The 25417-nt window shown below is 38.4% G+C and overlaps 1 protein-coding gene across 2 annotated transcripts in view; it reads right to left on the bottom strand.

Moving 5' to 3' along the window:
* Positions 1–25417, bottom strand: part of sbno2b (strawberry notch homolog 2b) — a 44468-nt gene that overhangs the window by 4166 nt on the left and 14885 nt on the right. Inside the window, exons 1-26 of one of the 2 annotated variants that reach the window (XM_079592286.1) lie at positions 15776–16065; positions 9568–9711; positions 9251–9334; positions 9073–9172; positions 8813–8973; positions 8025–8158; positions 7825–7915; positions 7552–7695; positions 6750–6867; positions 6564–6669; positions 6323–6476; positions 5247–5423; positions 5061–5158; positions 4723–4805; positions 4448–4633; positions 3097–3218; positions 2858–2989; positions 2630–2765; positions 2403–2515; positions 1618–1689; positions 1420–1528; positions 1256–1327; positions 1021–1164; positions 841–935; positions 368–460; positions 45–176 (exon numbers count right to left, since the gene is read on the bottom strand). In XM_079592286.1, the coding sequence (XP_079448412.1) occupies positions 45–176; positions 368–460; positions 841–935; positions 1021–1164; positions 1256–1327; positions 1420–1528; positions 1618–1689; positions 2403–2515; positions 2630–2765; positions 2858–2989; positions 3097–3218; positions 4448–4633; positions 4723–4805; positions 5061–5158; positions 5247–5423; positions 6323–6476; positions 6564–6669; positions 6750–6867; positions 7552–7695; positions 7825–7915; positions 8025–8158; positions 8813–8973; positions 9073–9172; positions 9251–9334; positions 9568–9711; positions 15776–15853 (3078 nt within the window). In that variant the 5' untranslated portion in view covers positions 15854–16065. Of the gene's footprint in view, positions 1–44; positions 177–367; positions 461–840; positions 936–1020; positions 1165–1255; positions 1328–1419; positions 1529–1617; positions 1690–2402; positions 2516–2629; positions 2766–2857; positions 2990–3096; positions 3219–4447; positions 4634–4722; positions 4806–5060; positions 5159–5246; positions 5424–6322; positions 6477–6563; positions 6670–6749; positions 6868–7551; positions 7696–7824; positions 7916–8024; positions 8159–8812; positions 8974–9072; positions 9173–9250; positions 9335–9567; positions 9712–15775; positions 16066–25417 lie in introns of those variants that run through there. The other variant, XM_079592285.1, reaches the window with a different exon arrangement.

Below are 25417 nucleotides of genomic sequence, written 5' to 3'. Positions count from 1 at the left end.
TTATTTAGAGAATATTACATGTATGGTGAAGAGGTTGAACGCACCTTGTAGTATCTTTGTTGGAGTTTATCAAGGCTTTCCATTTGGGCCTGCTTGCCAATGTTTGGTTTGTAGATGATCATGTTGTGTTCCCGGCCCTGCACAGCTAGCAGCACGCATGGGTAGTTACCTCTTAACTGCAAAAGAGACAGGTACCAACATGTTCAACATCAGACAACTAAGAAAGAACTCAAATTACACATGAACCCTCCTTCACCCTTGAACAGGAAGGTTCTTCCTAGGAACCATCTTTCCCGTGTTATTAAAAAGAAACTACATGCAAATTTGGAAAGAAGAGGTTTTTTTGTCTCTATGCCCAAATACTCACTTTATGGGAGAAGTAGAAACCTTCATCCGGGTTGCTGAGATTTTGGACCTTCTGGAGAGCCTCCGACCATGCCATACCTCTATCTACACTTATCTGTGCAACAAAACAAACATTTCTGTCAGAGATATTGTTTGTCAAACTTGTCCACAATGGTTGGACAGATGTACAACATGTTCTGGCTATGCTTGGATCCAAAATCTATGCAAAACAGAAAGTTCACACAATGTGGTTTATTCTCGCTCAAGGAAGTACTTAATGGCTGGGAAACTTGTTCCCATTGCGTAAGCCGTCAAAAATCAACGTTGCTCTTGGTGGAAGAGATAGCGTGTGACACGCATGAAACTCCTGTGCCTTAGGCATGTTTTCTGAGCTCTCAGCCGTTGAAGAGCTGGTTTGTATGAACCTTAACATTAAAGAATCAGTTCAACTTGGTGTGTCTTCAACTTTCATGCACGCTTCTTAAAAAGACGGACCTTATACAGGATAACTTGACCATCTTGAGGGTTTCCCGCAGTCAGAAACTTCTCCTGTGTCTCCTCATAGATCTGATCATTGCCTGGAGCCAGATCTGAGAGAAAGCAGATAACTTGGTTGTCACCTAAGCAGATCAATGCAACTTAAAGTAACACCCCACCAGAAGAAGTCCTGCTTACCCAGTATTCCCATATCATATTTGCCCTCTTTTTTGTCCTTTTCGATCAAGTAGTCGAAATTGTCAGTAAAAAACTGGAAGAGGGAGTTCTGTTTGTGCACCTCCAGGCCCAGTATCCGGTTGAGGAACTTGGTGATATTGCAGTCTAAAAACAAAGAGGAGTCACGTGGTCAGGGAAAATAAGTGGATGTGTGCCTGTGATGAAATGTACGATATGACTCTTGTGGAAACCTCACCTTTTTCAGTGTTGATGCCCAACCGTGATTGACTGCAGAGCATGCCTACGTCCACCATACCGTGCTTCATGTCTAAGATAAGGAGGCATTGGTGGCTTTGTTGAGATCAATGTACTAGCTGATTCACATCTTAAGAAAGCGATGCAAAAGTAGAGCCCATTTACCTCTGAAGAACATGGCATCACCACCAGGATAGTCCTTTGGAGGGGGTACCTTGCTTTCGATCACACCAAGGATGGTTTTGGTAATCTTATCTAGAGCTTTGGTCCCATACTGTGAAGAAAAGCCAAAATAGACCACGGGTTAGTACATTTGAGTATTTATTTAACAGTGTCACTGTTCTATTTGAAACAGTTACTCACTTTATTTTCAAAGTTGTATTTGCTCAGGTCTCTAGACTCTGTGGCCCTCCTGTCACCATGAGTCAGAGCTCCCTGTGAAAAGCAAACACAAAGATTAGAAATGTCAGCACCAGAGGAGAGATTTGAATGTTTTAACATGTTACACATAGAGTATGTGACCAGTACGGAATGGAAGTTGAACAAAAACTTTTTTTTTTTAAAGTTGGAACTAGGGATGTGCCCAAAGCCGATTAATATGTTTGGAAAAGAAATTACGCATTCTACAGAGCCCCTATAGACATAGTGATGGGGAAAAATATGAGATGGGTGGAACAAATATATTTCAATGCTTTTGGGTTCTCTCGAAATTAAATAGTTGGGTAATTATTTGCGGGTATTAGGGAGCTGCAATCAATATGTGGGGTATTGAAATCGCTTTTAAATTCACGCTCGCTCGAATTTGCAATCACATACAATGTATGTGTATAGGGAGTAGCAGTCATCTCTCATTACTATCGTGGAGACACGTGATAAGTGAAATCTGATGTACTGTAATGTAACCAAATACTGCAGCAAGCCTAACCATGTCCCTTTTGGGGCTCCGTAGAATGCGTTACTCATTTTCAATGCCTTTCCGAATTTGAATTAAGGCTTTGCGCACATCTCTAGTTGGAATATCTCTCATTCCAATATCACTCCATTATAACCATAAGACATGAATGGCCAATAATTCACCACATGTTAAACCATGTGTATGAACCATTTGCAGTCAGAAAAGAAAAGGAGTTTGCATGTCAGGGACGCACCAGGCTTTCCAGCCTCTTTGCCACAATGGACGCAAATCGTCGCTCGCCCGCCAGTTCAGAGATAAGGAAGACATACTCTGGAGCTGTGACCTGGTTGGAACGATGAGTGCGACCTGAAGAACACAAAGGGTTGTCAGTTAGTGGTTGTGGTACGGTTGCATTCTTTATGGGAAGAGAGTTTTAATGACAAGGTCAGAGGTTGGTAGACATGAGTTAATGCTACACACCAAACTGCTGGATAGCCCTGTCCGCACTCCAAGGCAACTCCAGGGTCATGTGAACCCTTCGACGCTGGTTCTTCACCCTTCTGTCAGCCTGAAGTGAGATCCCTGAACTGGCCGCTTCTGATATTATGGCTACCACCTGAAGGGAGTAAGGCGAAACATTTTACTGAATGCAGAAAAAGAAATCAGAGTCTAAAGGTAGCAGATTTCCTTGTTGAGACTTGCTCTCACCTTCTCTCCATTCATGAAGCGATCTTTCTCTTTGATGTTGATTTGGTCAATGGTGTGGCCCTGCTCAGCACGGGACTCGTATTGGACAGTGTCGTCAGACCGACGCACCACTCGGCCTTTACGTCCCGTCATCTGGGCACATACACAAAGCATGTTTAGCGCTTTAACACAACCTTGTTTTTTTTGTTTTTGAGGTATAACAATCCTTGGACCACTAGGACAAATACATAAATAATAACCTCTGATACTTTTTCTGGACCTCCAAATTTATCGATGAGCTCATCCAGTGTGTTGAGTGGTAGTTCTTTTCCCAGCTCAGCGATCTTGTTGAGAAGCCCTTTTTTCATTTCCTCTAAGCGTGCTAAGGAAAAACGATAAACGATAGCATAAAAAAAAAACGATAGCATAAAAAAAACGATAGCATATACTTATATTAAAGGTGCTGTAAGCGACTTCAGGATCGAAAAAAATCATCAGGATAAATGGAGATAATATAAGTTTCACAATAAAATACTAGGGGTGTCACGATTCTCCAAATCCTCGATTTGATTATATTTTCGATTCTAAGGTCACGGTTTGATTAGACTCTCGATTTTTACTCTTTTTTTTTTAAAGCACAGGTTGCTATGCCATTTTTAGACCAGAATTTTATGCATAATATCTGACCTTTGTTCGCAATGTAACACACTACATTGTCAAATTTAAAACATTTATTAAGAACATAATGTAACAATAACTTGTATCTTCAGTCAATTGGAAACTTAAGCAAAATAACCTGCCATCTAGTTTCTCTTTTGTAACTGCAGTCTTCTTCACAGAAGATGACATTCAAGTTCACAACAAAACAAACAAACAGTTGTTGGTTTAACAGATAAATCTATGCATCGCGCAGTGCCACATCTTCAAAATTCGAACACATTATTCTCTGAGTGTATACACACACCGGCGGCGCCATTCGGCGTCTGTCCGCGGCGCCCAGCAACGGCTCAGACCTGCCGCGCCACAGATTACCATTTACATAGTTTTATATTAAATTTACATGTATTTCTCTTAAATCGTCATTATGACTTAACCCTGTGCTGCAATATACATTTAGTTTTACATTCAGAAATTTCTCATTTAGAAATCAGCTTGTTGAATGAAAATTGCTGATGTTATCGGATTTTCAGGTGATATTCTCAATTCATTCAGTTAACGGACGCTCTGAGGTAAAGTGAATTCAGACTGCAGACTAAGCAACGTATTTAATTGTACAGTAGCCTACAATCATAACATAGTACAGACATGATCTTAATTCCATAATGTCCTTAAACATAACAATATTGCAGGCCATAAACTGAGAAAGTGCGCGTCCGGTGTGCGATACCTCGAGATGTCATAGACGCGGCGCGGCGCTTCTCGTCCGGTGAGCGACCCCCTTAAGAGGAGGTTGACTCGCAGTACTTCAACACGCGTGTTTTTTTCCGCTTGACAAGCCGACCGAACGTGACATGGGGGCGTGGCAGTATCGACGATTCCATTTTTTATTTCGAAGTTCGAGATTGTGACTTAATTTCGGTGACACCCTTATAAAATACCCATTCAACATACCCATTTGATAGCTAGTTTGATCGACAAAGATGACATCGTCACTGTTGTCCTGGATCGAGTCAGGTGAGGAGTTGGAGTCACTGTCCAAGGCGTCGGACTCGGTGCTGCTGTCATCGCTGATGTTGATAACTCCAACTACATCAGTGCCGTGTCGGGGTTGCTTTGGCTGTCGGCCCCGAGGCTTACCTGCAGGAGAACGTTCAATCAAACCATGAGGCATAAAGCAAAGACGGTGCAACGTATGGACAACTTTAATAGTGTGCGACACAACTTACGTTTCCTCTTGTTCACCGCTCCTTTTTCTCTCCTCTGCTTCTCTGATGGAAAGTGTTTGTGGACTAGAGACTGAAACACACCCCTGAGAAACCACAAACACGTTATCGTGTTAAGGCAGAAAAAGAGCTTTTGTGTAATAATTGCCATTGGCTTAAGGAAGTGGTTCTTATCAAATAACACTTACACAGGTTTCAGAATGAAACATGGACTGTGAGATGACCACAGTAACAAAATATTGAGAAACCTTTCTATCATTGTGAAACTGCAAGAGCACTACTCTGGAAAGAAGTAGTCATAAGGTGGCTGAATATTTAAGATATGCCCAAAATTCACTTACTCGGCAGCAGACACAAATCTGTCCAAGCGTCCGTCATTTTCATCGAGGACTTCTCTGGTTCGAGCCTCACCTGTTGACTGCAGACCAATCACAACACACTAGAGAGAAGAAAGAAAGAGTGTAAAATGCCTATTGCAACAAATAATGTTTCATTAGGAAGAGTTCAGGCTCTCTAATGTGACTGACCTTTCCTGCTTTTAACTCCTTTTTGGCCAGTTCCACCAGGCAGCGCACTTTGGCGGCAATGCAGAGGTATTTAAAGAAACGCTGGTGGGATGACCAAAACTGACCCCACAGGGACTTTCTGGAGCTCATGCAGAGTTCGTCAGCGGCCTGCATGAACACAACCAAAGCCTCCGCCCACTGCAGAGGAGATTGTGTCAGATATGCGTACACAGCATAATGTCCCATTTTACAGACCAGTTCAGGTACTTGATTCGCTGTACTAAATTTAAAGGTAAGGGTTCACTCAAAAATGTCAATTCAGTCATCAATTACTCTCACTCTCCCATATATCCTGGCCAAGTGAATGGGGACTGGAGGTATCAAGCTCCAATATTGAAAAAGAATGCACTTTTAAAATATGGTAAAAGTGGTTCATATTACAATTGCACTGTATTCAATGTCTTCTGAAGCCATTCGATAGTTTTGTGTGATGAACAGACTGAAATGTAGCCATTGTTATTGAAAATCTTGCCCTTTGCTGTAACTCGGTCATTTCAGGGGAAGATTATCAGTAATGGGTACATTTTCAGTTTAATAATGGTTTTGTAAGGCTTCAGAAGGTTTGGAATATATCTGCTACTTTTATGATAGCATTAGGGTAAAATCTTGGTGTTTTGGGGCTTAACAGCCCTAGTCCCTTTTCACTTTCATTGTATGGAAAAGTGCAGCCAGGACAATTTTTTGGGTGAACTATTTCTATAGACATACAACTTTTTCAGTGGAGATTGTTTTGTAGTTTTTCAGTGTTTTCTATGTAATGAATTAAAGAAGATGTTTTCAACCCATGCCCATATTCAAATAGTTATTTTCAACATGTACACTACCATTCACAAGTTTGGGTTCAGTATGTTTTTTTTATTTTAATTTTTTTTTATTATACTTTTATTTAGCAAGGATGCTTTAAATTGATAAAAAGTGAGTGTCAAGACAATGTTACAAAAGATTTCTATTTCAAATAAATGCCATTCATTTAAACTTTCTATTCACCAAAGAGTCCTAAAAAAAAAAATGCATCACGGATTCCCATCGGAACTCACAAGTTTAGCAGCTTTGTTGTACACAAGTTTGAAATCATCATCCAAGCTGATCTCTTCTATGTGGAACGAAACTCCTGAGAAGCTGAGTTGGCGTGCAATGTACATCCCGCTGACCTTCATATCCATTGCAACGATCTCCATGGCTCCCACGCCCCTATAAATGAAGAGCACATTCAGATTTCACATAAAAAAATATTAGTTTTCATATTTGCCAGCAACAAGTTTGTGGTCCAATACAAACCTCTTCTCAATGGCGTGGAGGAAGTCGTCAAAGGTTCTGAAGGGGGTTCCCTCTCCCCAGATTCCCAGACGGCTCATGTAGATCATGTTCTTTGGCTCTGAGGCACCTGAGAAACACAGAGTCCTTCACTTTAAACCTCTGGCATAATATGGGGTACTGCAAGTGGTCTGCAGTGCAGAGACTCACCTGTGGCACTGGCGTACACCACTCTGGCCAACGGCAACTTGTTCTGCAGATCCAGCACGGCCTTGCCCATCTTTGTGGACGTTGCGTTTTTGGCTTTGTGGCATTCATCAAATATAATCTAGGGGTCGCTTGTGGTCAAGGGTAAAGCCAACTTTATGTTCACCTTCATTTTTTACAGAGGATTGTTATCATGTAAACAGACCCTCACAGAAGTCCACAGATAACTTCTTAAGTTATAAGAAAATAAAACAATTAAACTAAATGTATTTTAAGAGTAAAAAATAAAATTTAAAATTTAACACAATATTATACTATAAATAAACAAAAAATATATATATATATATATATATATATATATATATATGTTATAAATATATTTAATTTAAATAAATAAAATAAATAAATAAATAAATAAAATACACTGCTGACACAGCTGATTTAAAACAATATTACTGTAAAAAGGTATAAACAAAGAAAAATGTACTGAATTAAATTGAATGACATTATTTCATTATTATATAATTATAATATTTAAAAATTATATAATAACATGGTGGTTTCTAAAATATATTAATATGTAATATTATGTATATTTTAATATTATATTTTTTTTTTCCAGATACAATTGGAATTAATATTTATATTTTAATAAGTATAATATTTTAGAGTGAACATTTATAATATTATAAAAATAAAAATAAAAGCTTTTATTTTGCAAAGGGGTAAGGGCAACAAAAAGTTATAAAATCCTTGCACACAAAATCTATGTTATGCACATAACTCTATAGAGGGTAAAGGATACAACTCCATCAAAACCCGGCTCACACCAGTCTAGGATCTGCTTTAGACGCGTCCGGTGTTGGCCGCCTGCCTGACTCTCCCCAATCAGTGCTGAGTAGGTCGCAAACAGGACGCCTTCTGAGGTAGCTGTGTCTCCATACTTTATCTGCACGGAAAACAGTTACAGTTAGACACAGTGAGCAAAGCTATAGGGAAAGTCTGTGAGAATGAGCTACACTGGAAACGTGATCTCCATCAACAGGGCTGCCATATTGAGCCACACAGTAATAGTGACCTTATTCAAGGCATGCACTTGTATTTTGGGTGCATTGATGTCTTGGAGATCTCTCTCTGCGTCATATTTCAGGTCATTGGAGACGCTGAACCTGGAGGAGAGATGAGAAGGATGAGGCAACTGATTCAGAGTCTGTGTTTGATGTGGGAGAGTCAATGGTGTGGGTTTTACAGGGCTTGATGATGCTGGAGATGGCTTACCATAGAGCTTTCTTTCTTCCCTTTGAGTAGTTTTCTAAAATGATGCCAGCCACCGTGCGGCCTTTGCCCACTCCGGCGCCGTCCCCGATGAGGAAGCCGGCCCGCTGGTTGTTCTGCAGAATCACCTCATGTTGCTGTAGTGTTATAAAGAAGACTATATTAATGGCCTGTTTGTATCAAGTATGATGAGAAAGTAAAAAATATTTGCAGACAAAGAGTCTGAAGCTGATTTTACGATGGCTTTATGATGGAGAAACAGAAAAGCCAATGCTGAACTAAATGATACTGTAGAACTTTTAAAACATAGTATGAAATAAAAATAAATAAAAAGAACATTCACCTGATTGTATGAAAACATTCACCTGATTGTGTTTTAATTTAATTAATTCCAAATTATTAACTGCATTATATTTCACATTAATTAAAGTCACAGGGGGGTAGTTCATAGTAAAAAAAATTGGTCATAAAAAATTTGCATGACATAAGGTTGGGAAATTGGGATTTGACCAATTGTTTTGTCAATAGCCTCAAAATAAAACAATAAATTAAATTAAATAAAAAAAAATAAAAAAATAGTGCAGGATCTAAACAATTTAAAATAGTTTGTAAATAGCATCAAAATAATAAATGGAATAAGACATTAGATATTTTGGACTCTATGTGAGAGTTCACATAGGAAGAGTTCAGTCCGTTATATTCTTTCAATTTGTTGTTGTGCATGTTGTTTTAAAGAAAGGCAATGTTATGCATGTTTTGGCAAAAGAAAGGCAAAGTTTGTTCAGGGGTACCTGGCAGGCATAGATAATGGCCTCCAGCTGCAAAGCAGAGAGCAGACCGTCATTTATGCTGGCCTCTGGGATGGACAGGGTGTAGGTGATATCTGGAGGAGGTACGCTAGATAAAGTGTTGGTTTCGACCACTCGGTCTGGGTGGGATTTTCCTATTTTGGCTGAGGCAGCGAAACAGAGAGCAAAAACATTATGAATCTTCTAGTATGAAATTAATAGCCATGAAATGTGTGCAAAAAAACAAACAAAACAATGCTCACATTTTGAGGGCCTGTAGTCTGAATAGGTATCAACATGACCCAGCTCTTCAGCCTCCTCCACCTCGACTTCCTCTTCCTCTTCTGGCTGTGTTTGGGGTCTCTGTGTAAACACGTAAAAAGATTAAAATAAAGAAGGAAAAACAAAGACATAATTCTCAAACTGTTGATTGAGAGTTACCTGATAACCTCCTATGGGTGGTGTATTAATGATAGCAGTGATGTCATCCAAAGAGTTTAAACCTTGAAACCTGTTAGAATTCACCTGATGAGGAACAAGAGAAAGAAAAAAGTTAAAGTCAACAGAAAGATCACATGCTTTACTATAAGAGTGGGAACAAATGTTCAGTTGGTGGGTGTGTCACTCACAGGTGTGGTTTCTGCTACTATGCTAATAATAGTAAATCAACACAAATGCCATAAAACACTGGTAAACCATCAGTTAGGCTTAACACATCAGCATTTGCGTGTGTATTTGCGGTCAGAAATTAGCCTTACCTCTTGGACTGATGCTGGTGTTTTGATGTCCCATATTGTGGGTACATTGGGTGTCACATCAGTCCTGAGGATATCAGTATTGGTGTATACGGATAAGGAATCGGTCGTAGGGGAGAAGATTGGTAGATCATCTAGAGAGAGGTCCTGATAGAAAAGAAAACAAGAACAATTTACCAATCAGTTTAATTGCCAACATGGTCCAAAGTAACACAAAAGAATTCATGGAAACTAGAGGTTCGGTCATATTAGCGATATTTTGCACGCAAAAAAAGTCATATCGAGTAAATGCATAGAGATGTATGAAGCACAACCAACTTGAGCAAAATCTGTGAATTTTTTCGTCCTGTTGTAAAACTCCAAATCACATGGATTCCTATTGGAATGACTGGATTTCGCCTATAAAATCTCGCAGAGCAACGGTAAATGTGAACACACCTTAGGAATGACTTCATGAAATATCAGTCTTTGAAACACGTTAATACTAGGTCTGAATGTGGTGGAGATTGTGGAGCATTCAAAACAAATAATGTAGTTTAAAATGCACAAATGATTTTCGCCATAAAGAACCATCTGCTTCAGATCAGGGTTAAAGATGGCTGGGAAATGTATCAACAGTAAATATACCTTAAACCACTGAACCCACAATCTAATTAACACAGTGAATTAAGCAGATGAAGTGCAGAGATGGTATGTCGCAGGCAACACTACAGCATTATAATCTGGATTTGGTTTAAAGGACAATGCACTCAGCTAATCAGAGGCTTTTGTAGTAAAACTGGTGTTGCAAACTAGTGGAATGTGTGAGGGGTCTGAAGGGGCCTCAGACGCTCTCCATACAGCCAAGATTTTCCAAGAACCTTTCACTGTTCGAGGAAAACCAGCGAATGGTAAACAACTAGGAACTGGAGGGTGGCCAGGAGCCGTGTTATTCTATCCATTTCATTAATGGGAACAGTAACAGTTTTTAAATGTTAAAAAGAAAAGAGAGTCAGACTGAAGTAGACCCCAAAATAAGCTGTTTATAATCTAAAATACGTTCAAATTCAGGATTGACCTGATGCGGTCTTACAGTACCACAATGCTTTTTCTTCACAAAGTATATTGTATTGATATTTTAGATACCTGTATTCTTTGTGCACTCATAAAACCGCTGCTAGTGTGCATGGGGCATTTCAGAGATGCTGGGAAATGTGCCTTTGGTGCAATATGGAAGGTGTGCATGTTGTTTGTGATGTTAGTTGGGTGACTCGGGTCATGGAAGTTTCGTGAGAACATCTGAGCTTGATCGCATGCTCTTTCAGAAGCCATGAATTCAAAGTCATTGTACTTCCTCTATACTTGATTATGGAGATAATCAAGATTAAAAGCAGTGACATGAAACTGAGAGTGGAAAACTCGACCATCATGCATCGTTTCTTTTTTATCTATGATCTCATTCATTATTCATCCATTACAAATTTTTTTTTATCAAAGAACAAAATGTTGTATTTACTGTAACAGTGTCAACCAGCTTTTAGTAAGTTCACATCATAATAAGTTGACTGTTTAAGCAGCAACAATGTTTCAGTCTGTAGGCAGTGGCTAAGTCGTCTTTCCGCATTCAAAAGATGTTGCTCATTGATTTCATTGTGATGGGAAGGATGCTTGTGTTTTTGTTGACAACGGACAAAAACACATTAATGCCCATATATAGAATGGCAACATTCCACCAGGAACCTGATCTAGACTATCTCCGTCCGCTATACATCCACTGAAAACCCAGGAAATGCTCAATTCAGTAGTGATGGCACTTCAGAAAGCGCTGGCAGAAACATCAGTGGGGGATTCTGAAACCTGAGGTCACAACCTGCCCCTTTAAACTGATCAAACGGCTGGGGTCGCCATTTGCTATCAGAATCATGTTGTAAAGTATTTTATGCTTCCTTTGATCTTTTGAGGACACGTTTGCAGAGCACTGCAAAGAGATCCCAGAAGTGAACTTTTTTTCCCCAATGAGAGAAAAATAAATAAAATATAACTGTCCTGCAATTCTCTAAGCGAAATGATTTTGATATTGCTTAGCAACTGGGAACAGCAGAATTTGACTTTGTACATTCTCGGGCAACCACAAGGAACAAGGCGAGACTTCCTGGAAGGCCAGGCCACCTCCTCTCTCCACTCCTTTTCTCCACTGCTGAGCCAGCAAACAGGGATTCCCCTGCTTCAGGATGACGGAGTGGCATTGGACTGATGAATGCTGTTAATAGTTCAATTTTGCTTTGCCTAAATCGAGCAGCAAAAACTAAATGCTGAAACTAATAAATGAGAAGGAAACCAACAAATGAGAAACGTTTAACCGTTTAAAATACTTATGAAAAAGGTAAATGTAACGTTCACACAGAATACAGAATGTGTAGATAAAGGAATTCATTCCGCCCACCACTGAGTGGCCTTACATGAACTCAGTGACATCAGCTGAATAAGACAATCTTTTGTTTCTGAGCGAGAGGATGGAAGTTTGCCAGACTATATCGAGTCCTTTCACATGATCACGAGGTAAAACAGCATGTACATAAACAGTAACAGTTCAACCCTTAAGGTTTGAGGGTCACTTTCATTGACCCAGTGAAATCCATCATTGTTCTGTGGTTTCTTTGAGCTTTTTCATTATACTTATGTAGAGCTGTAACAACTAATCGGCAGTTCAAATAATCAACAACAAATTTTAGCATGCTTAAGTCGAGTCTTTGCACGTTTGATCACTTGCACTTGATCAGTGATGCCATGTAGTAAAACATTTCCATGAAGGAAAACATATTTACTGTTATATCCTTATGATACTATTTGCATTATGCAAAACAGTGCGGTCTAACAGCCAGTGACCAATTAAATGAGGCTTTTGTTGTTAAATACTTCATAGTCAATCAATCATAGGCTACGGTCACACTGTAATTTTTTGGGATTGACAACCTCATTTACTTACAGGTATGAAATGTCCCGTTCACACTGCAACTTGCGAAGGCTTCTCGAATACTGTCTGAATGAATGTGCAATGGGAGTCAAGCCTGTATTCCATGTTAGCTACAGTGACCAAAGTAATATCAAAGAAGTTATCACTTTTGACGAGTTCATCCGTCAAATCCACGCGTGGAACACAAAACTGACGGGAGCCGCTCCGGTGGAGAACAGTGACTAGATCTAAAACCTTTAGATAAGTTACTGAAACCACTCTTGGAAACTCGCAACAGACGGTAGACACGCGTATGTGCAGCACTGAGCGGCTCTCTTGCACTGTGTGACGTGACGGGCAACTAGTTGTCCAGTCCGGTTCCGTTCACACAGCAACGGTTTTCTGAAATTTACAGGTGTGAGTTTGGTTACAGAATGCGGTGTCACTCCTGTAAATAACCAAACTGTGTGTGAATGCAACCGACCGTATTAAGGACTCAAATACACGGCTGACAACCGTATTCTGTTGCGGTGTGTTAAACATTTTATTTAGTTGTTACTTAAAACTAAATGTTATTCTTATGTTACTTCATGACCAATGTGTTTTAACACGCTCACTTCTGCACTTACAGGGACACAATGTTGTCGCAAAGGAGGCACTTATACTGAGGAAAATCCTTGCATTTGTTTTCTATCCATTGTAAATCCCACCACGGTTTTCGTCCACAGGGCAGGCTAACCTGAACTCCATAACTTGCAGTCACCAAGTAAAATCCTGCAACGCTTCAACACTTTCCAGCCTTGTGAACGGACAATTTCAGTTCTGTTTGGTTTCTGGATGCGGTGCTCTGTAAAACCATGGCTTCTTTGAAGCATGCTGAATTGTCTGTTTGGGTTGGGGCGAGTTGGGCAAAGATGGTAGAGTTTCCTAAAGCCTTTTTTTCCATTCAACAGGCACCACCATGCATTGTCAGCATAAACATTCAACAACCAAAAGCTGAAATGACACGAAAATGACAAAAAAGAACCTGTCAGAAAATGATTTACAGTAGAAGAGCTTTGAAAACCATTGCCAGGGGGGAAATATAGACAAACCGGTAGAGATGAGCTGGCAGCGCTCGACTGTGGGGACCACCAGAAATGCATCATTTACTGTAAGCCTGCGCAAATGTTTCCTGTATGAAATATAAGGAAAAAGATGCACCTGCAAGACAAGCTGGTGGCCGCACTCTAGTGTTAGATGAGTAAAGCTGGTGTGTACAAGAGAGAGAAAACACACAGAAACATCTCCTGACACTCCCGTACTGTAATAAAGCCTCATTATTACGACAATGTGTCAGGTTACACCACAGCATGACACTTATTGAACCTTCCCAACAAGCACTGACGGGAAAACTGCAGGCGAGCCTAAAGCGTCACTGCCAGATTATCACATCAAGCTTCCTGATGCGTTTTATGTCCTATTTATTTCATTTAGTTAGGAGGGAGATAAAGATCAAGGAAATAGATAAGAAAAAAAAGAAGGGCAAAGGACAGGAGAAAATTAAAGAAAGAAAGAAAGACTAATGACCGCAAGAAAGAAAGCATGCAAATGGAAAGAAATATCAGGCAAACGGAAAGAAGAAAGGGCAAATGGCCTAAAGAAAGAAAAAAGAACAAACTAATAAAATGGAGAATGAAAGAATGAATGAACTACAAGAAAGAAGGAAAGGAAAGAGAAAGAAAGAAAGAAAGAAAGACAATAAATGAAAGAGCAGACAAACAACCAAAAGATTGGACGAACAAATGAAAGAACGAACAAGCAATGGAAACGAACAAGAAAAGTAAGAAAGAACAGATGACCTAAAAAAAAGAATGAACAAACAAAAGAGCAATTGAACATATGCAAACCTAAAGAAAGCGAAAACAGACAAATTAAAAAAGAACGTTCAAACGAAACAGACAAATGAAAGAACAGACAAAACAACTAAATTAGAACAAACAAAAAATGAGGAAAGGTGCAAGAAAGAAGACTGCACAAAAGGGAGATGTGGTTCATGTCATGCAGCGCTGCAGGTCGTCGGTTTGGGAAGCGAAGGCTCAATGTGCCATAACAGCATTTTACATCACACTGTTCCCGTAAAACACGAGTGTCGCCCGGCCACAGGCCCAAAATAGAGCTCCAAACCTCTTTGATATCAGACAATTCATGATGACCGGAATAAAGGGAAGTGCCCTCCAGTACAAATTCATGCAACACAGGACATTCTCATCTAAGATTCATTCGACAACCGAGACATCTGTGTGCACTACAAAAAAAGTGCACAAATCATGTCAAATTTCAAAATCTTTTGCTGTGGTTCGTCTACTTCCTGAGATTGACGCAATCATTAATGCTTTATAACAGCAATGAGATTTCAAAACTAGTGCAAAGACTAATGCAAAAAAAGGAGCGATGATACAAATTTGAGCCAAATCCAAGAAATCACCTGCGTCCACCTCTTACTGGAAACCAGCAGTCGTGTTTGTCATGCGTAGTGTTACTATCAGTGTAATCACAATGATGCTCTAAATACAACATTTAATGCAAAAGATCAATCTAGAAACTCACATATTTGTAAAATATATGCATTATATATAATTTATATAAAAAGACATAATATTATAAGGATAGAAAGTACATACTATAATTAGTTAAGGAAAAATATTTGTTTAAAATATATTTTATATATATACATATATATTTATATATAATATAATAAACACACACACACACACACACACACACACACACACACACACACACAAACAAACACGCACACATATAAAATATTAGGTTATAAAAATGTATACAATTAAAATAGAGAAAATCTCAAAATAAATCTATAAAAATATAATAATAAAAGGTATGTTATAAAGAAAAATGCATTATATAGATAAATAGATTGGCAAGGCTGGAACACATTTAAAATAGTTATTGTTTGTCATGCTGACAAGATGACTGCAAACAAATGCAATAAACACCCATCATTAAAAATGACAAAATGATGGCAGTTTATAGTTTACAGCCCAGCGACGGATCCTAGATCTTCAGATGTTTACAAAAAAGTGATGAGGAAATAATATTCTAATATTTTCAAGGAAATCATTTGAGGGAAGAAAGTAGAGCACTAGGCAAATAGCCAACTGCTTCCCTCAGGCAATAAAACCTGGCTTTCTCACCCCGCAACATCATACATTTTCTGATAAAAGTGATCAAAATGCTAACAAGGACCACACTGAAGATATTTACGTGCTCTACCTTGGGCGGAGGACGTCCCAGCTGTGCGTAAAACTTAGTCCAAAACTGCATGAGTGACATGAGTCCAGTCACTATCATTCACCTCCTGGAAACAACAGATCCTTTCCATGTGCTGGAGAAAGAAGCGACACGCTCACAGCTGCAACATTCCCAAAGTCAGATGGGCGGAAAGAATAACAACTCTCTCGCCGGCACAACAGGTACGTTAAGGCTCTAGAGAGATCCCTGTGCACTTCCTAGTAAAAGAGGAGTGACAGGTATGTGCATGGAGGTTTACTCATATTGATTGTGGTTTAGTTCCTCAATGCTAAAGGTGGTTGAGAGGGGAGGGGAGCTGAGCGAGGGGGAGGGGAGGGGAGGAGCTTTCAGGAAATGATGCTTTTGTTGGTAAGTGACTAGAGTTACTGGCAGTCAGGCCCTCTTTACAGTACATGGTGTAACTCAACCGCATTCGTAGTGTAAACAGTGCAGCGCTACGGTTCTCCAGAGCGCTGTGGCGGCTGCACTGGATCTGTTTAACGCTGGCAGATCATTATTTAATGATTATTATGTTTAGTGGCTCCCAGCTGAGCGCATTTATTTCAGGCTGTGCCCTTTTGTGTTCATCACTTATGAATGGAAAACAATCAGGCCGATACGTTTCGCATCAAAGCGGACCAGTTAACAAAGTCATATTTTTAGGACTGGTTTTAAACGCATAGATGCGAAATGAATTCATATCCGATTGGCTGGTTTCCCAAAACGCATCAGACTGGAATCAACACCTGCTTGGGTTTCTTACGGGAAGAAAAAACATCAGGCAATCTGAGCGGGCCTAATCAGTTTGGAGTCCCGCGATGGCTCGTAATAGAAATCGATGTCTTGTGACTGGTAGCCCCGACGACAGAACGGCGCCTTGATGTGGTGTCATTGTTGTGAATAGACACGGACGGGCTGGGAATCAGTTACGGAGATATCAGTAAACATGACTCACTGATTATTAACTTTCAGTACAGTTAATATCCTTCCATTGAGGGGGAGGTATGAGACAGATGTGCCATTATTTGACAGTTTGAACTTACGTGTTCAAACTCTACAAAAATGTTGTATTATAATGTAAGAGCAATTTATTGTGGTTAGAATGATGTGCCAAAAGCAAAATTGAACACACATTTTTTTTTTTTTTTTTTTTTTATAACCTTCTGGTGCTGTTCGTGTGGTAGTCAAAAATGACTTTTTTATTTCAAATAAATTAATGTATTTTATAGTATTTTAAATATTTTAATTTGTTAATGTTTTTTATTTAATAATTTGTATTTTTAGGGGATTTTATGGTACATTATATTTATGCTGTATCTATAATCCATTTATTCACTTTATGAGCATAGACCTGAACTTAAACTCTCATAAATATTGAATGCTTTAGAGCACAGAATTTTTATCTCTTTTCAAAGACGATACGTGTGGCAAATTATTGCTAAAGTGAAAAAAGTTTAAAAAAGTGAACTAAAAAAAAGTTAAAGAATTGTAAGTTTATTATGAAAAATGCACAAATACGATTTAAATTTTTGATATGAAATATAGATTTTCAAAAACATGTTTTACTCTAAAACTAAGAAAATCAAAGCCATAAATCTAAACAAGTTGTGCTCTAAATTTGAGCTTGATATCTCAAAGAATGAGCTTTCGGTAAGATTTTCGGGTACCAAACATTTGTCAGAACAGCATCAGAGGATTAAAAATGTATAAAATACATACAAATATAATTTTTTTTTAGAAATATATCTATATATCCGTTGCAAGTGGAGCCAAGTGTATGCTGGTTGTCAAAAATGCACCTGGTGCACGTTGTATGGGTTTATAATAAGTGCGTTCACGCTAGACAGTTAAGCTGCTCAGTTGCTTACTCTCATGACACATGGCAACACAGCTAAAAGTTTCCTAATTTGACCATTTATTGAAAGTAGCCTACATTTACCTGTTGATGCCTTCACGGGTAACCGTAAAAGCTGCTGTTTTGAGTTGAGTTGAGTTGAGGGGCGTTTGCAAAATATGCTGTATTTTTGTAATTCCTCTAGGTGGCACTAATGTGGCAGAAATGACATACTTCACCCAGAAAATGTCTAATAAGGGGAGAACTTCCCCTCTCAGACCTAATCCACACTACTGCGTTTTAGTTTAGAAACGGAGAATTAAAACGAATACGATCTCCGTCCACACTAGCGTTTAGCTGCGTATTAGAATTGATCTCCGTCCACATTAAAACGACTGAAAACGCGGATCACGTGACCATTCACCAACACTGAGCATGCGCGTGCCGGTGTACACAGGCGCATGTAGGCAGTATAGCATTGTAAAATGCATTATTTACTTGCACAACAGCTGCTAGCAAAGACATCAACATCAGTAACGCTTATAATTCGTTATCTATGTTGCAGTCACTAACGTTACGTAGTCCAGGCTGTTTTTGTATGTTTTCTTCCCGGGGACGGGTCATGTGATGGGTGTCTGACGAATCAGGGAAGGATACGCCATGACTGATGACACCCAATCATAGAGCCGAGCGTGAGCCTCTGCGTCATCGTTTCTAAAGTCCTCCGTTTTGACCGTCTTCACTAAAACGCCCTCCGGAGATTCAAAACGCAAAACTGTGTCATCAGCGTTTCTAAAGTTCTCAGTTTTAGGTCTTCGCTTTTGCCGTTGTAGTCTGGATGGGAGGTGCAAACGTAGCAAAAGGTCTCCGTTTCTAAATGAAAACGCAGTAGTGTGGATGGGGCCTCAGTAAACTTCCGGCTTCTGAACTGGTTGCAGTTCCACTCTGGTTCCATATGAGGGCGCTCACAGGACGAGTGTAGAATGAATGGAGGTCTATGGAGCTATACCCCACAAAATCCACTTTTCTCAGGATATAACTTTTTGTCTATTAAATTGAATGTTGTATTCGAAAGGAGATGCAAAGAAATTACATAAAAAAAGTATTATTTTTTAGAGTCACTTATTTGCTTTAAAAAGTCTTTTAAAATGTCAATGACGTCATACACATCGTACGACCAGAGGTACTGCTTTACGGCAATCTTTCAGTCACTTTGGTGCTTTCGCGCTCTGCACTTTATTTTCAACACAGCTGACAAAGGTAAATACACGTGCTAGAAAAGTTTTTGTTTTGTTGTTTTAAAAGACCATTCTGGTACCGCTTCGGATGCTATCAAGCGATATCTCTGGTCGTAATTAGTCCTTCACTGACCAATCAGCGTTCATTAGCAGAATGCTAGCGTGTTATGAGCAACAACAACTCAACCTGTAAGAAATCGAAAGGACATAAGTACTCGTTCATTCAACTTTTGACCTATAACCCATGTTGAACTTGCAAAACCTACAATCAAATCTGAGAATTCTCAACGGCAATCGGGTGAAAGAGACACATTTAGCCGTCTAGCTCCATAGACTCCCATTCATTTTGCACTCATGGGCGATCGCCCCCAGTGGAACTTTGGTGGAACTACAAAATTCGGTACAATAGGACTTAATAGGGAGTGGCCAGGCTCTCCGTAGACTGGCTCTGCTTCACCTTTAAACGGTGCGGCGCATCAGCAGAGGACACACTAATCTAAATCAGAGACGACAAATAAGAAACACCATGGCAGGCGTCAAGAAGAAAAAAAGTATTTTTAAGAATAAAAAATAAGTATAATAAATATACATATAATAAATATTAGTAGCTTATTATAAATAAATAGAAGTAAAAATATAATTAGAATAAATGTAAGTATAATACAAATATAATTATTATTTTAAAAGTTGAAATAATGCAAATTTAAGACTATTGATTAACAACCTCAGATTACAGGTCTGATACAGTAGATCTGTCTTTAATAGTTTTTAAGTTTTGGTAAAAAAATATATTTCCCTATGGAGAAAATGAAATGCTATGAAAATAGTGACTTTTTTCATTTTATTTGGTCTATCTAGTTTTGTATCAAATACAATGTGATTTTCGTTGATTGTGATCTGGCCGCACCAGCACCGCTTGGGTGAACGATTCGCGGACAGCTTTACCAGCGCATGAAATCCCCCAGCAAACCAATGAGAACGTGAGACAGTGATGACGATACTTAACAACAGAGTGTAGGCGCCAAAGCTGTTGTGGATCCGCTTACCGAAACCCTCCGTAACTGGCACAGTTGAAGAAAATTACCATCTTTTGGCAAATAAATAAACGACTGAGAGTTACATACGTATTACTAACATTTTATCATGTAAGCTTTATGGTACAGCTCAAACAAGTGAATTTATAGTAATTTGCGAATCCAGGAATGGCTTGGGTGTGCAGAGCATTCTCAGCCCATATGGACTGCATGCTCCTGATATATATTTAATTTATATGTTAACGTATATAAACAAATAATTTTATTTAATTAAATGATAAAATTTAACAAATATATAACATAACACACACACACAAACACATATAAAATTATTATTATTATTTTTTTTGTAAAATGTATGCTTTTTTACACTGTGGCCAATGCAAGGCTGGAAAGTACATACAATTGTGACTGACACTAAATGAAAGAGATTCAATGAGGAAGATACCAAACAGATTAATCATCCTTACTTGGAAGATGTATAGGAAAAAGACTTCCAGTTAAGTCTAAATGCTGTAGGCTAAATTAAAAAACCTCTAAAATCCACTTATGGCAATACGGTTTTGTCAACCTCCACAGAACATTTAAATGAATCTCTGTTCAAATGCTTTAAGTAGTTCGCGAGAAAAAAAGGCTTTCAAAAGACACTCCCAGAGACGACGACAATGATGATGATGATGCATGCACTACAAAACGTGCCTGTGACAGGAGTACGCAGATGCATGTAGGTCTGTGCGCCTTGTGGTCGGCCTGCGGTTTCGCATTCTCTTGTGTTGTAGTGTTCAGGTAAGAACTCTTTTCCTTTAGTTTGTAAAACACTGACTTCTTACATGCCCATCAAAGCTAGAAAAACAAGAGGGATGCTTCCACGCGAGAAACAGAGGCACTTTAGCTCATGAAAATGCCTCCTTTCTCCTTAAAATTGTATTTTTAGCCAATTAGAAGCGAAATGCAGAGCTGTGCAAGAAAAAACAACAACTAACAGAAATAATAATCACTATTTTGCATTTGTAATGCACCTGCATTCATGACTAAATTTCTTACTATTTATAAATGCAGGTGCATGCATGAGCGTGTACAGAATCAGGCACTCGGCTGGGTTCAGTAGAACTCAGTGCTTTTGCACAGCTGCACACTTACCATCAAGCTCAGCGCAGGTGCTTGACTACAGTACACGTGACAGGTGACGGCCAACAGAAAGAAGAAGAAAAAAGAAAGAAAAAGAGTTGATGCGAGAGTGCTGCGTGATCATTCACATCCCCTATCTAATTTCAATGTGGTTTAAATAATAAAGCATTAAAAGGAAACATGGTAAAGCATAAATTAATGCCAACAAACCCATAACTTCAAATACACGTAAACATCCATTGTCCAGGCTAACATGCAGCCTACAATCTTTTTAGATTACCGTATAATAATGCAATATCTATAAAAATCACAATGCTGAAGAAAAACAACAAAACATGATGCAGCATACATATATGTTTGTGTGTGTGTGTATGTATATATATATATATATATGAGAAATGAACGTGTGTGTGTGTGTGTGTTTATATATACAAACACACACACACACACACACACATTCATTTCTCATATATATATATATATATATATACACACATATATACACAAATTAATTTATCATATACCGGTATATATATATATATATATATATATATATATATATATATATATATATATATATACATATATATACATATATATACATATACATACATAAATTAATTTCTCCCTGGCAATAATATTTATAATATAATATAATATATGTGTGTGTGTGTGTGTGTGTGTGTGTGTGTGTGTGTGTGTGTGTGTGTGTGTGTGTGTGTGTGTGTGTGTGTGTGTGTGTGTGTGTGTGTGTGTGTGTGTGTGTGTCATTCTATATATATGGATGGATGGATGGATGGATGGATGGATGGATAAACTAGTCAACCTCACTCCTCAGTAGTTGGAAAACTATCATCACTAACCAAACCTGTGCATCTTAAATGGAGCAACAAGCTGTGGGTGGGAGGTTAGAAGATTTGTGGTCTGTCTTTATTTTGATTGTACGGTCGTACATCCTGTAAACAACAACTCGTGTCTAAACAAAGAGGAAATCCTGAGAGAGCTTCACATGATGAGGAACTACATCCTGAACAAGCTCGCAGCTTTTGAAAGTTTATTTACAGATGGAGTCTGCAGAACTAGATACGCACACACAATATGGGGATATTAGGCTGCACTTCTCTGGAGGGCTCGCTGTGCTCCGCGCTCTATTATCATGACCTCGTGAGGTCTATTTTCCTCGTGTCAGTGTGATGGAGGGTCTTCCCTAGCAGCAGTTGGGCACCATGACTGAGATCCCTTGAAGGATAGCATGGTGGCACTGACACAACAGAGGAAGTCTTACTCACCATCCACCTTTCTTCTGTCTGAATCAGAAGAAAGTCTGAATCACCCAGACATGTTAAAATGACCTGAACTAGACCGAAACCCTGACGTTAGCCAGAGCAGACGGTAAACTTCATTTGACACTAATAAAAATGTGTTTTTTATTTTCATGACCTTGCCATCGTTAATTAAACTCACAAAATCATTAAATTCAGGTATTTGGATTTTTTTCCAATATATATATTTTTTAACGGTTTGTTACAATGAATCATTAAGACATTGAGAAGCTTGGAGGAGGGACAGTCAGACAATTATTTAGATAATTATTTGTTCAAAGAAATTATTCAAATGATTTTCAACTTGATACAAATATGGTAACTACTTACAATAAAATGGTCAAAATTAAGTCATTATAAAACTACAATACTATTTTTATTTATAAAATACTTTAATATTTGTCAACTTTTATCAAATATTGAAGAAATATTTTGAATATTGGAAATAAACTGAAAACTGAATGGTTTAAAATTAATATACCGTATGATATAAAAGTATATATATGATTAAAATAGTCCAAATATAATAATAACTAATAAAAATGTACATTGTACATGTACAAGTTTAATATCATATTTAATAAATATAATTCAATTATTTATTTTTTTAGCTTTTTCATCCAGTCTGAATTCTTCATTTGAGTGTTTTTCTCTTAAACGTGACGATATGCCTTAATATAGCTTTATTTTGTCTTCACCCCCCCATTGAACCCATTGAGACTGAAATAGGTTCTATATCCACTTAGTCGCTGAGGTAATGTTCCTGTTACAAACACTCAAATAAACTTAGCTACGGCGAGGCGGGAACCTGAAACCACTGCTTGAGCAATTCTGTTGCAGTGTCAAATGCGAGGCGATAACAGCGCTGCCAGAAAACTTGTCGAGGGGTGGATCCAGATTTAATTCCCATTATGTTCCACTTATAGATGGCAGGACTCAAGTCCAAATGTGAATAAGGTGAGACAACAGTGAAATGAATCATGTGTTTTTTAACAGACTTATGGTCCTGTTTGGGAGGCACCTTTTATTTTTTTTAAATGTTTTGTTTCATAGAAATGAAAGTGGAAGAATGAAGCATGGCAGACGGGGAAAACCTGTTCAAAAACCTGTTTTATATTTAGAAAAATATTTACATGAAGAGCTCCATTTTGCTGAAATGGTTCTTTGGGGTAAAGGTTTCTCATTTTACACTCTTGCACTTTCAAAACATGGTTCTTTAGTGGCGATCCAGCAAAAAAATATTGCAATCATTACAAAACATGGGGATGTCATGCAACCTGTACAAGTAACGGATGAATGTGTCTGTTATACGTTTATTTACTTTGTAAACTTACATGATAATATGGTTAGTTGCATTTTTTATTACATTTATTATATATTTTTCATCTGTCCAAAAAAACTATACGTTTCAATGGGTCATGACATGAGAAATCAAATATGCCTTGATCTATTCACATATAATGGCTTGTTTCCACTGAGCGGTACGGTACAGTACGGTACAGTAATCGCAGTGTAATGTACCGCTCGGTGGAAACGATATTGTTATTGATATTGCGGAATCTGTGACGTCACATGGGCAAATACTAGGGGTGTGACGAGATCCGATGAAACGAGATCTCGCGGGACTAAGATGTGACGAGATTTCTCGTTGAGTGAAAAGTGGTCTGGCAATATCGCCATGGGGAATAAAAACGCTAAAAACGCAGCGCTCAAGTTAAAATCAGTTCAACTTATAAAAAACGCGTCTCGAGACCCGTTTTTTCCCCATTCAACTGCCAGCGTCTCGCGTTTTATAAATCAAATACGCAAATACGTTTTTTATTTCCATGTTCAATTTGTGGAAAAGAGCAGTTACAGTCCAATAATCCAAAGAACTGTATTTAAAAAACAAGTAATATTTAAATATAAATATGATTTAATCCTATAGAGCCTCAATCAGAAGTTCTGGAAGGTCATAATTCATGTACAGTAAGATCTGAAAAGACTGAAAAGATTGTGAAATCATACAGGAGAAAAGCCAGTCAGTTGAGTTTGTGGTAAACCTTTTACAGTGCTTGTATATTGTTGTCTTTCAGTGCATTTGATCAAACTGAAATGACATTCATTACAAGATTATTAGTTAAAACCTTTCAAAATGCACCTGCAGACTATTTTTCCAGTCATGAATTTTGTCATTGAGGATTTCTATAAAATATTGTGCAAAAATATTGTGTCTTGTCTCATTCTCGTGAACACAATCTCGTGCCTCGTCTCGTGAGATAAGTGTCTCTTCACACTCCTAGCAAATACATTTGCATATGTCTGCCTTCAGAGCAAGAATCGACGAATAGTTACACATCATTGCACCAAAAGCCCCGCCCACTGGCACGGCTGACATGTGACTACACTGGATGTGATCGTCATATCAAAAGCAAATGGAACCCTTTAAAATCACAGACACTGTCTACACTTGATATAGTATACAGATGTGCGTTCAGTTTCTGACATACTCAACAACATGTCGACAACAGGACAAATGGAAGAGTGAATGAATGTTAGCTTTAGCGCGTCACGCGATCCCAGCGTCGGAAATAAAGCGGATGGTTAATTTTTAATTTGTAGCGGATCGCGTTGGAGAATTATGTTTTGTAAACAAGGCCGAGTTCGCAAAGAAACTTTTGTTGAAAAATGAAGCAGGCAGCTGGATTGGATCTGACAGCAGCTGCATCACAACTCTAAGTAAAATATTTTATAATGTTTATGTAAAAGACAGTTTTATATGGATAGCATTTTCAAAACATTTGCTTGCATGCAATAGCGAGCGAGCGATGATACCGTTTCCTATGCAATGGCGTTGGATAATCATAACAGTGGCCGTTTACTGACAAGCCTTAAAGGGTAACTAAACCCTAAAACTACTTTTTTTAGTTAATGATCTGTAAGAACGGGGCTTTATTGCTGTTCATTGATTCGAGTAAATGTTTTGACATTTGGGTATAAAGTGTTTTAATTGTACAATATATAATATGGTGTAAAAACATCTGAGTGCTGCCCTCTTCAGGTTGAACGGTGGCTACTGCAGTTGAATT

This window comes from Phoxinus phoxinus (genome assembly GCF_949152265.1).
Source record: "Phoxinus phoxinus genome assembly, chromosome: 20".
NCBI classification, from domain to species: domain Eukaryota; kingdom Metazoa; phylum Chordata; class Actinopteri; order Cypriniformes; family Leuciscidae; genus Phoxinus; species Phoxinus phoxinus.
The sequence above is the reverse complement of the archived record's forward strand: the minus strand, read 5'-3'. Positions and strand labels throughout refer to the sequence as shown.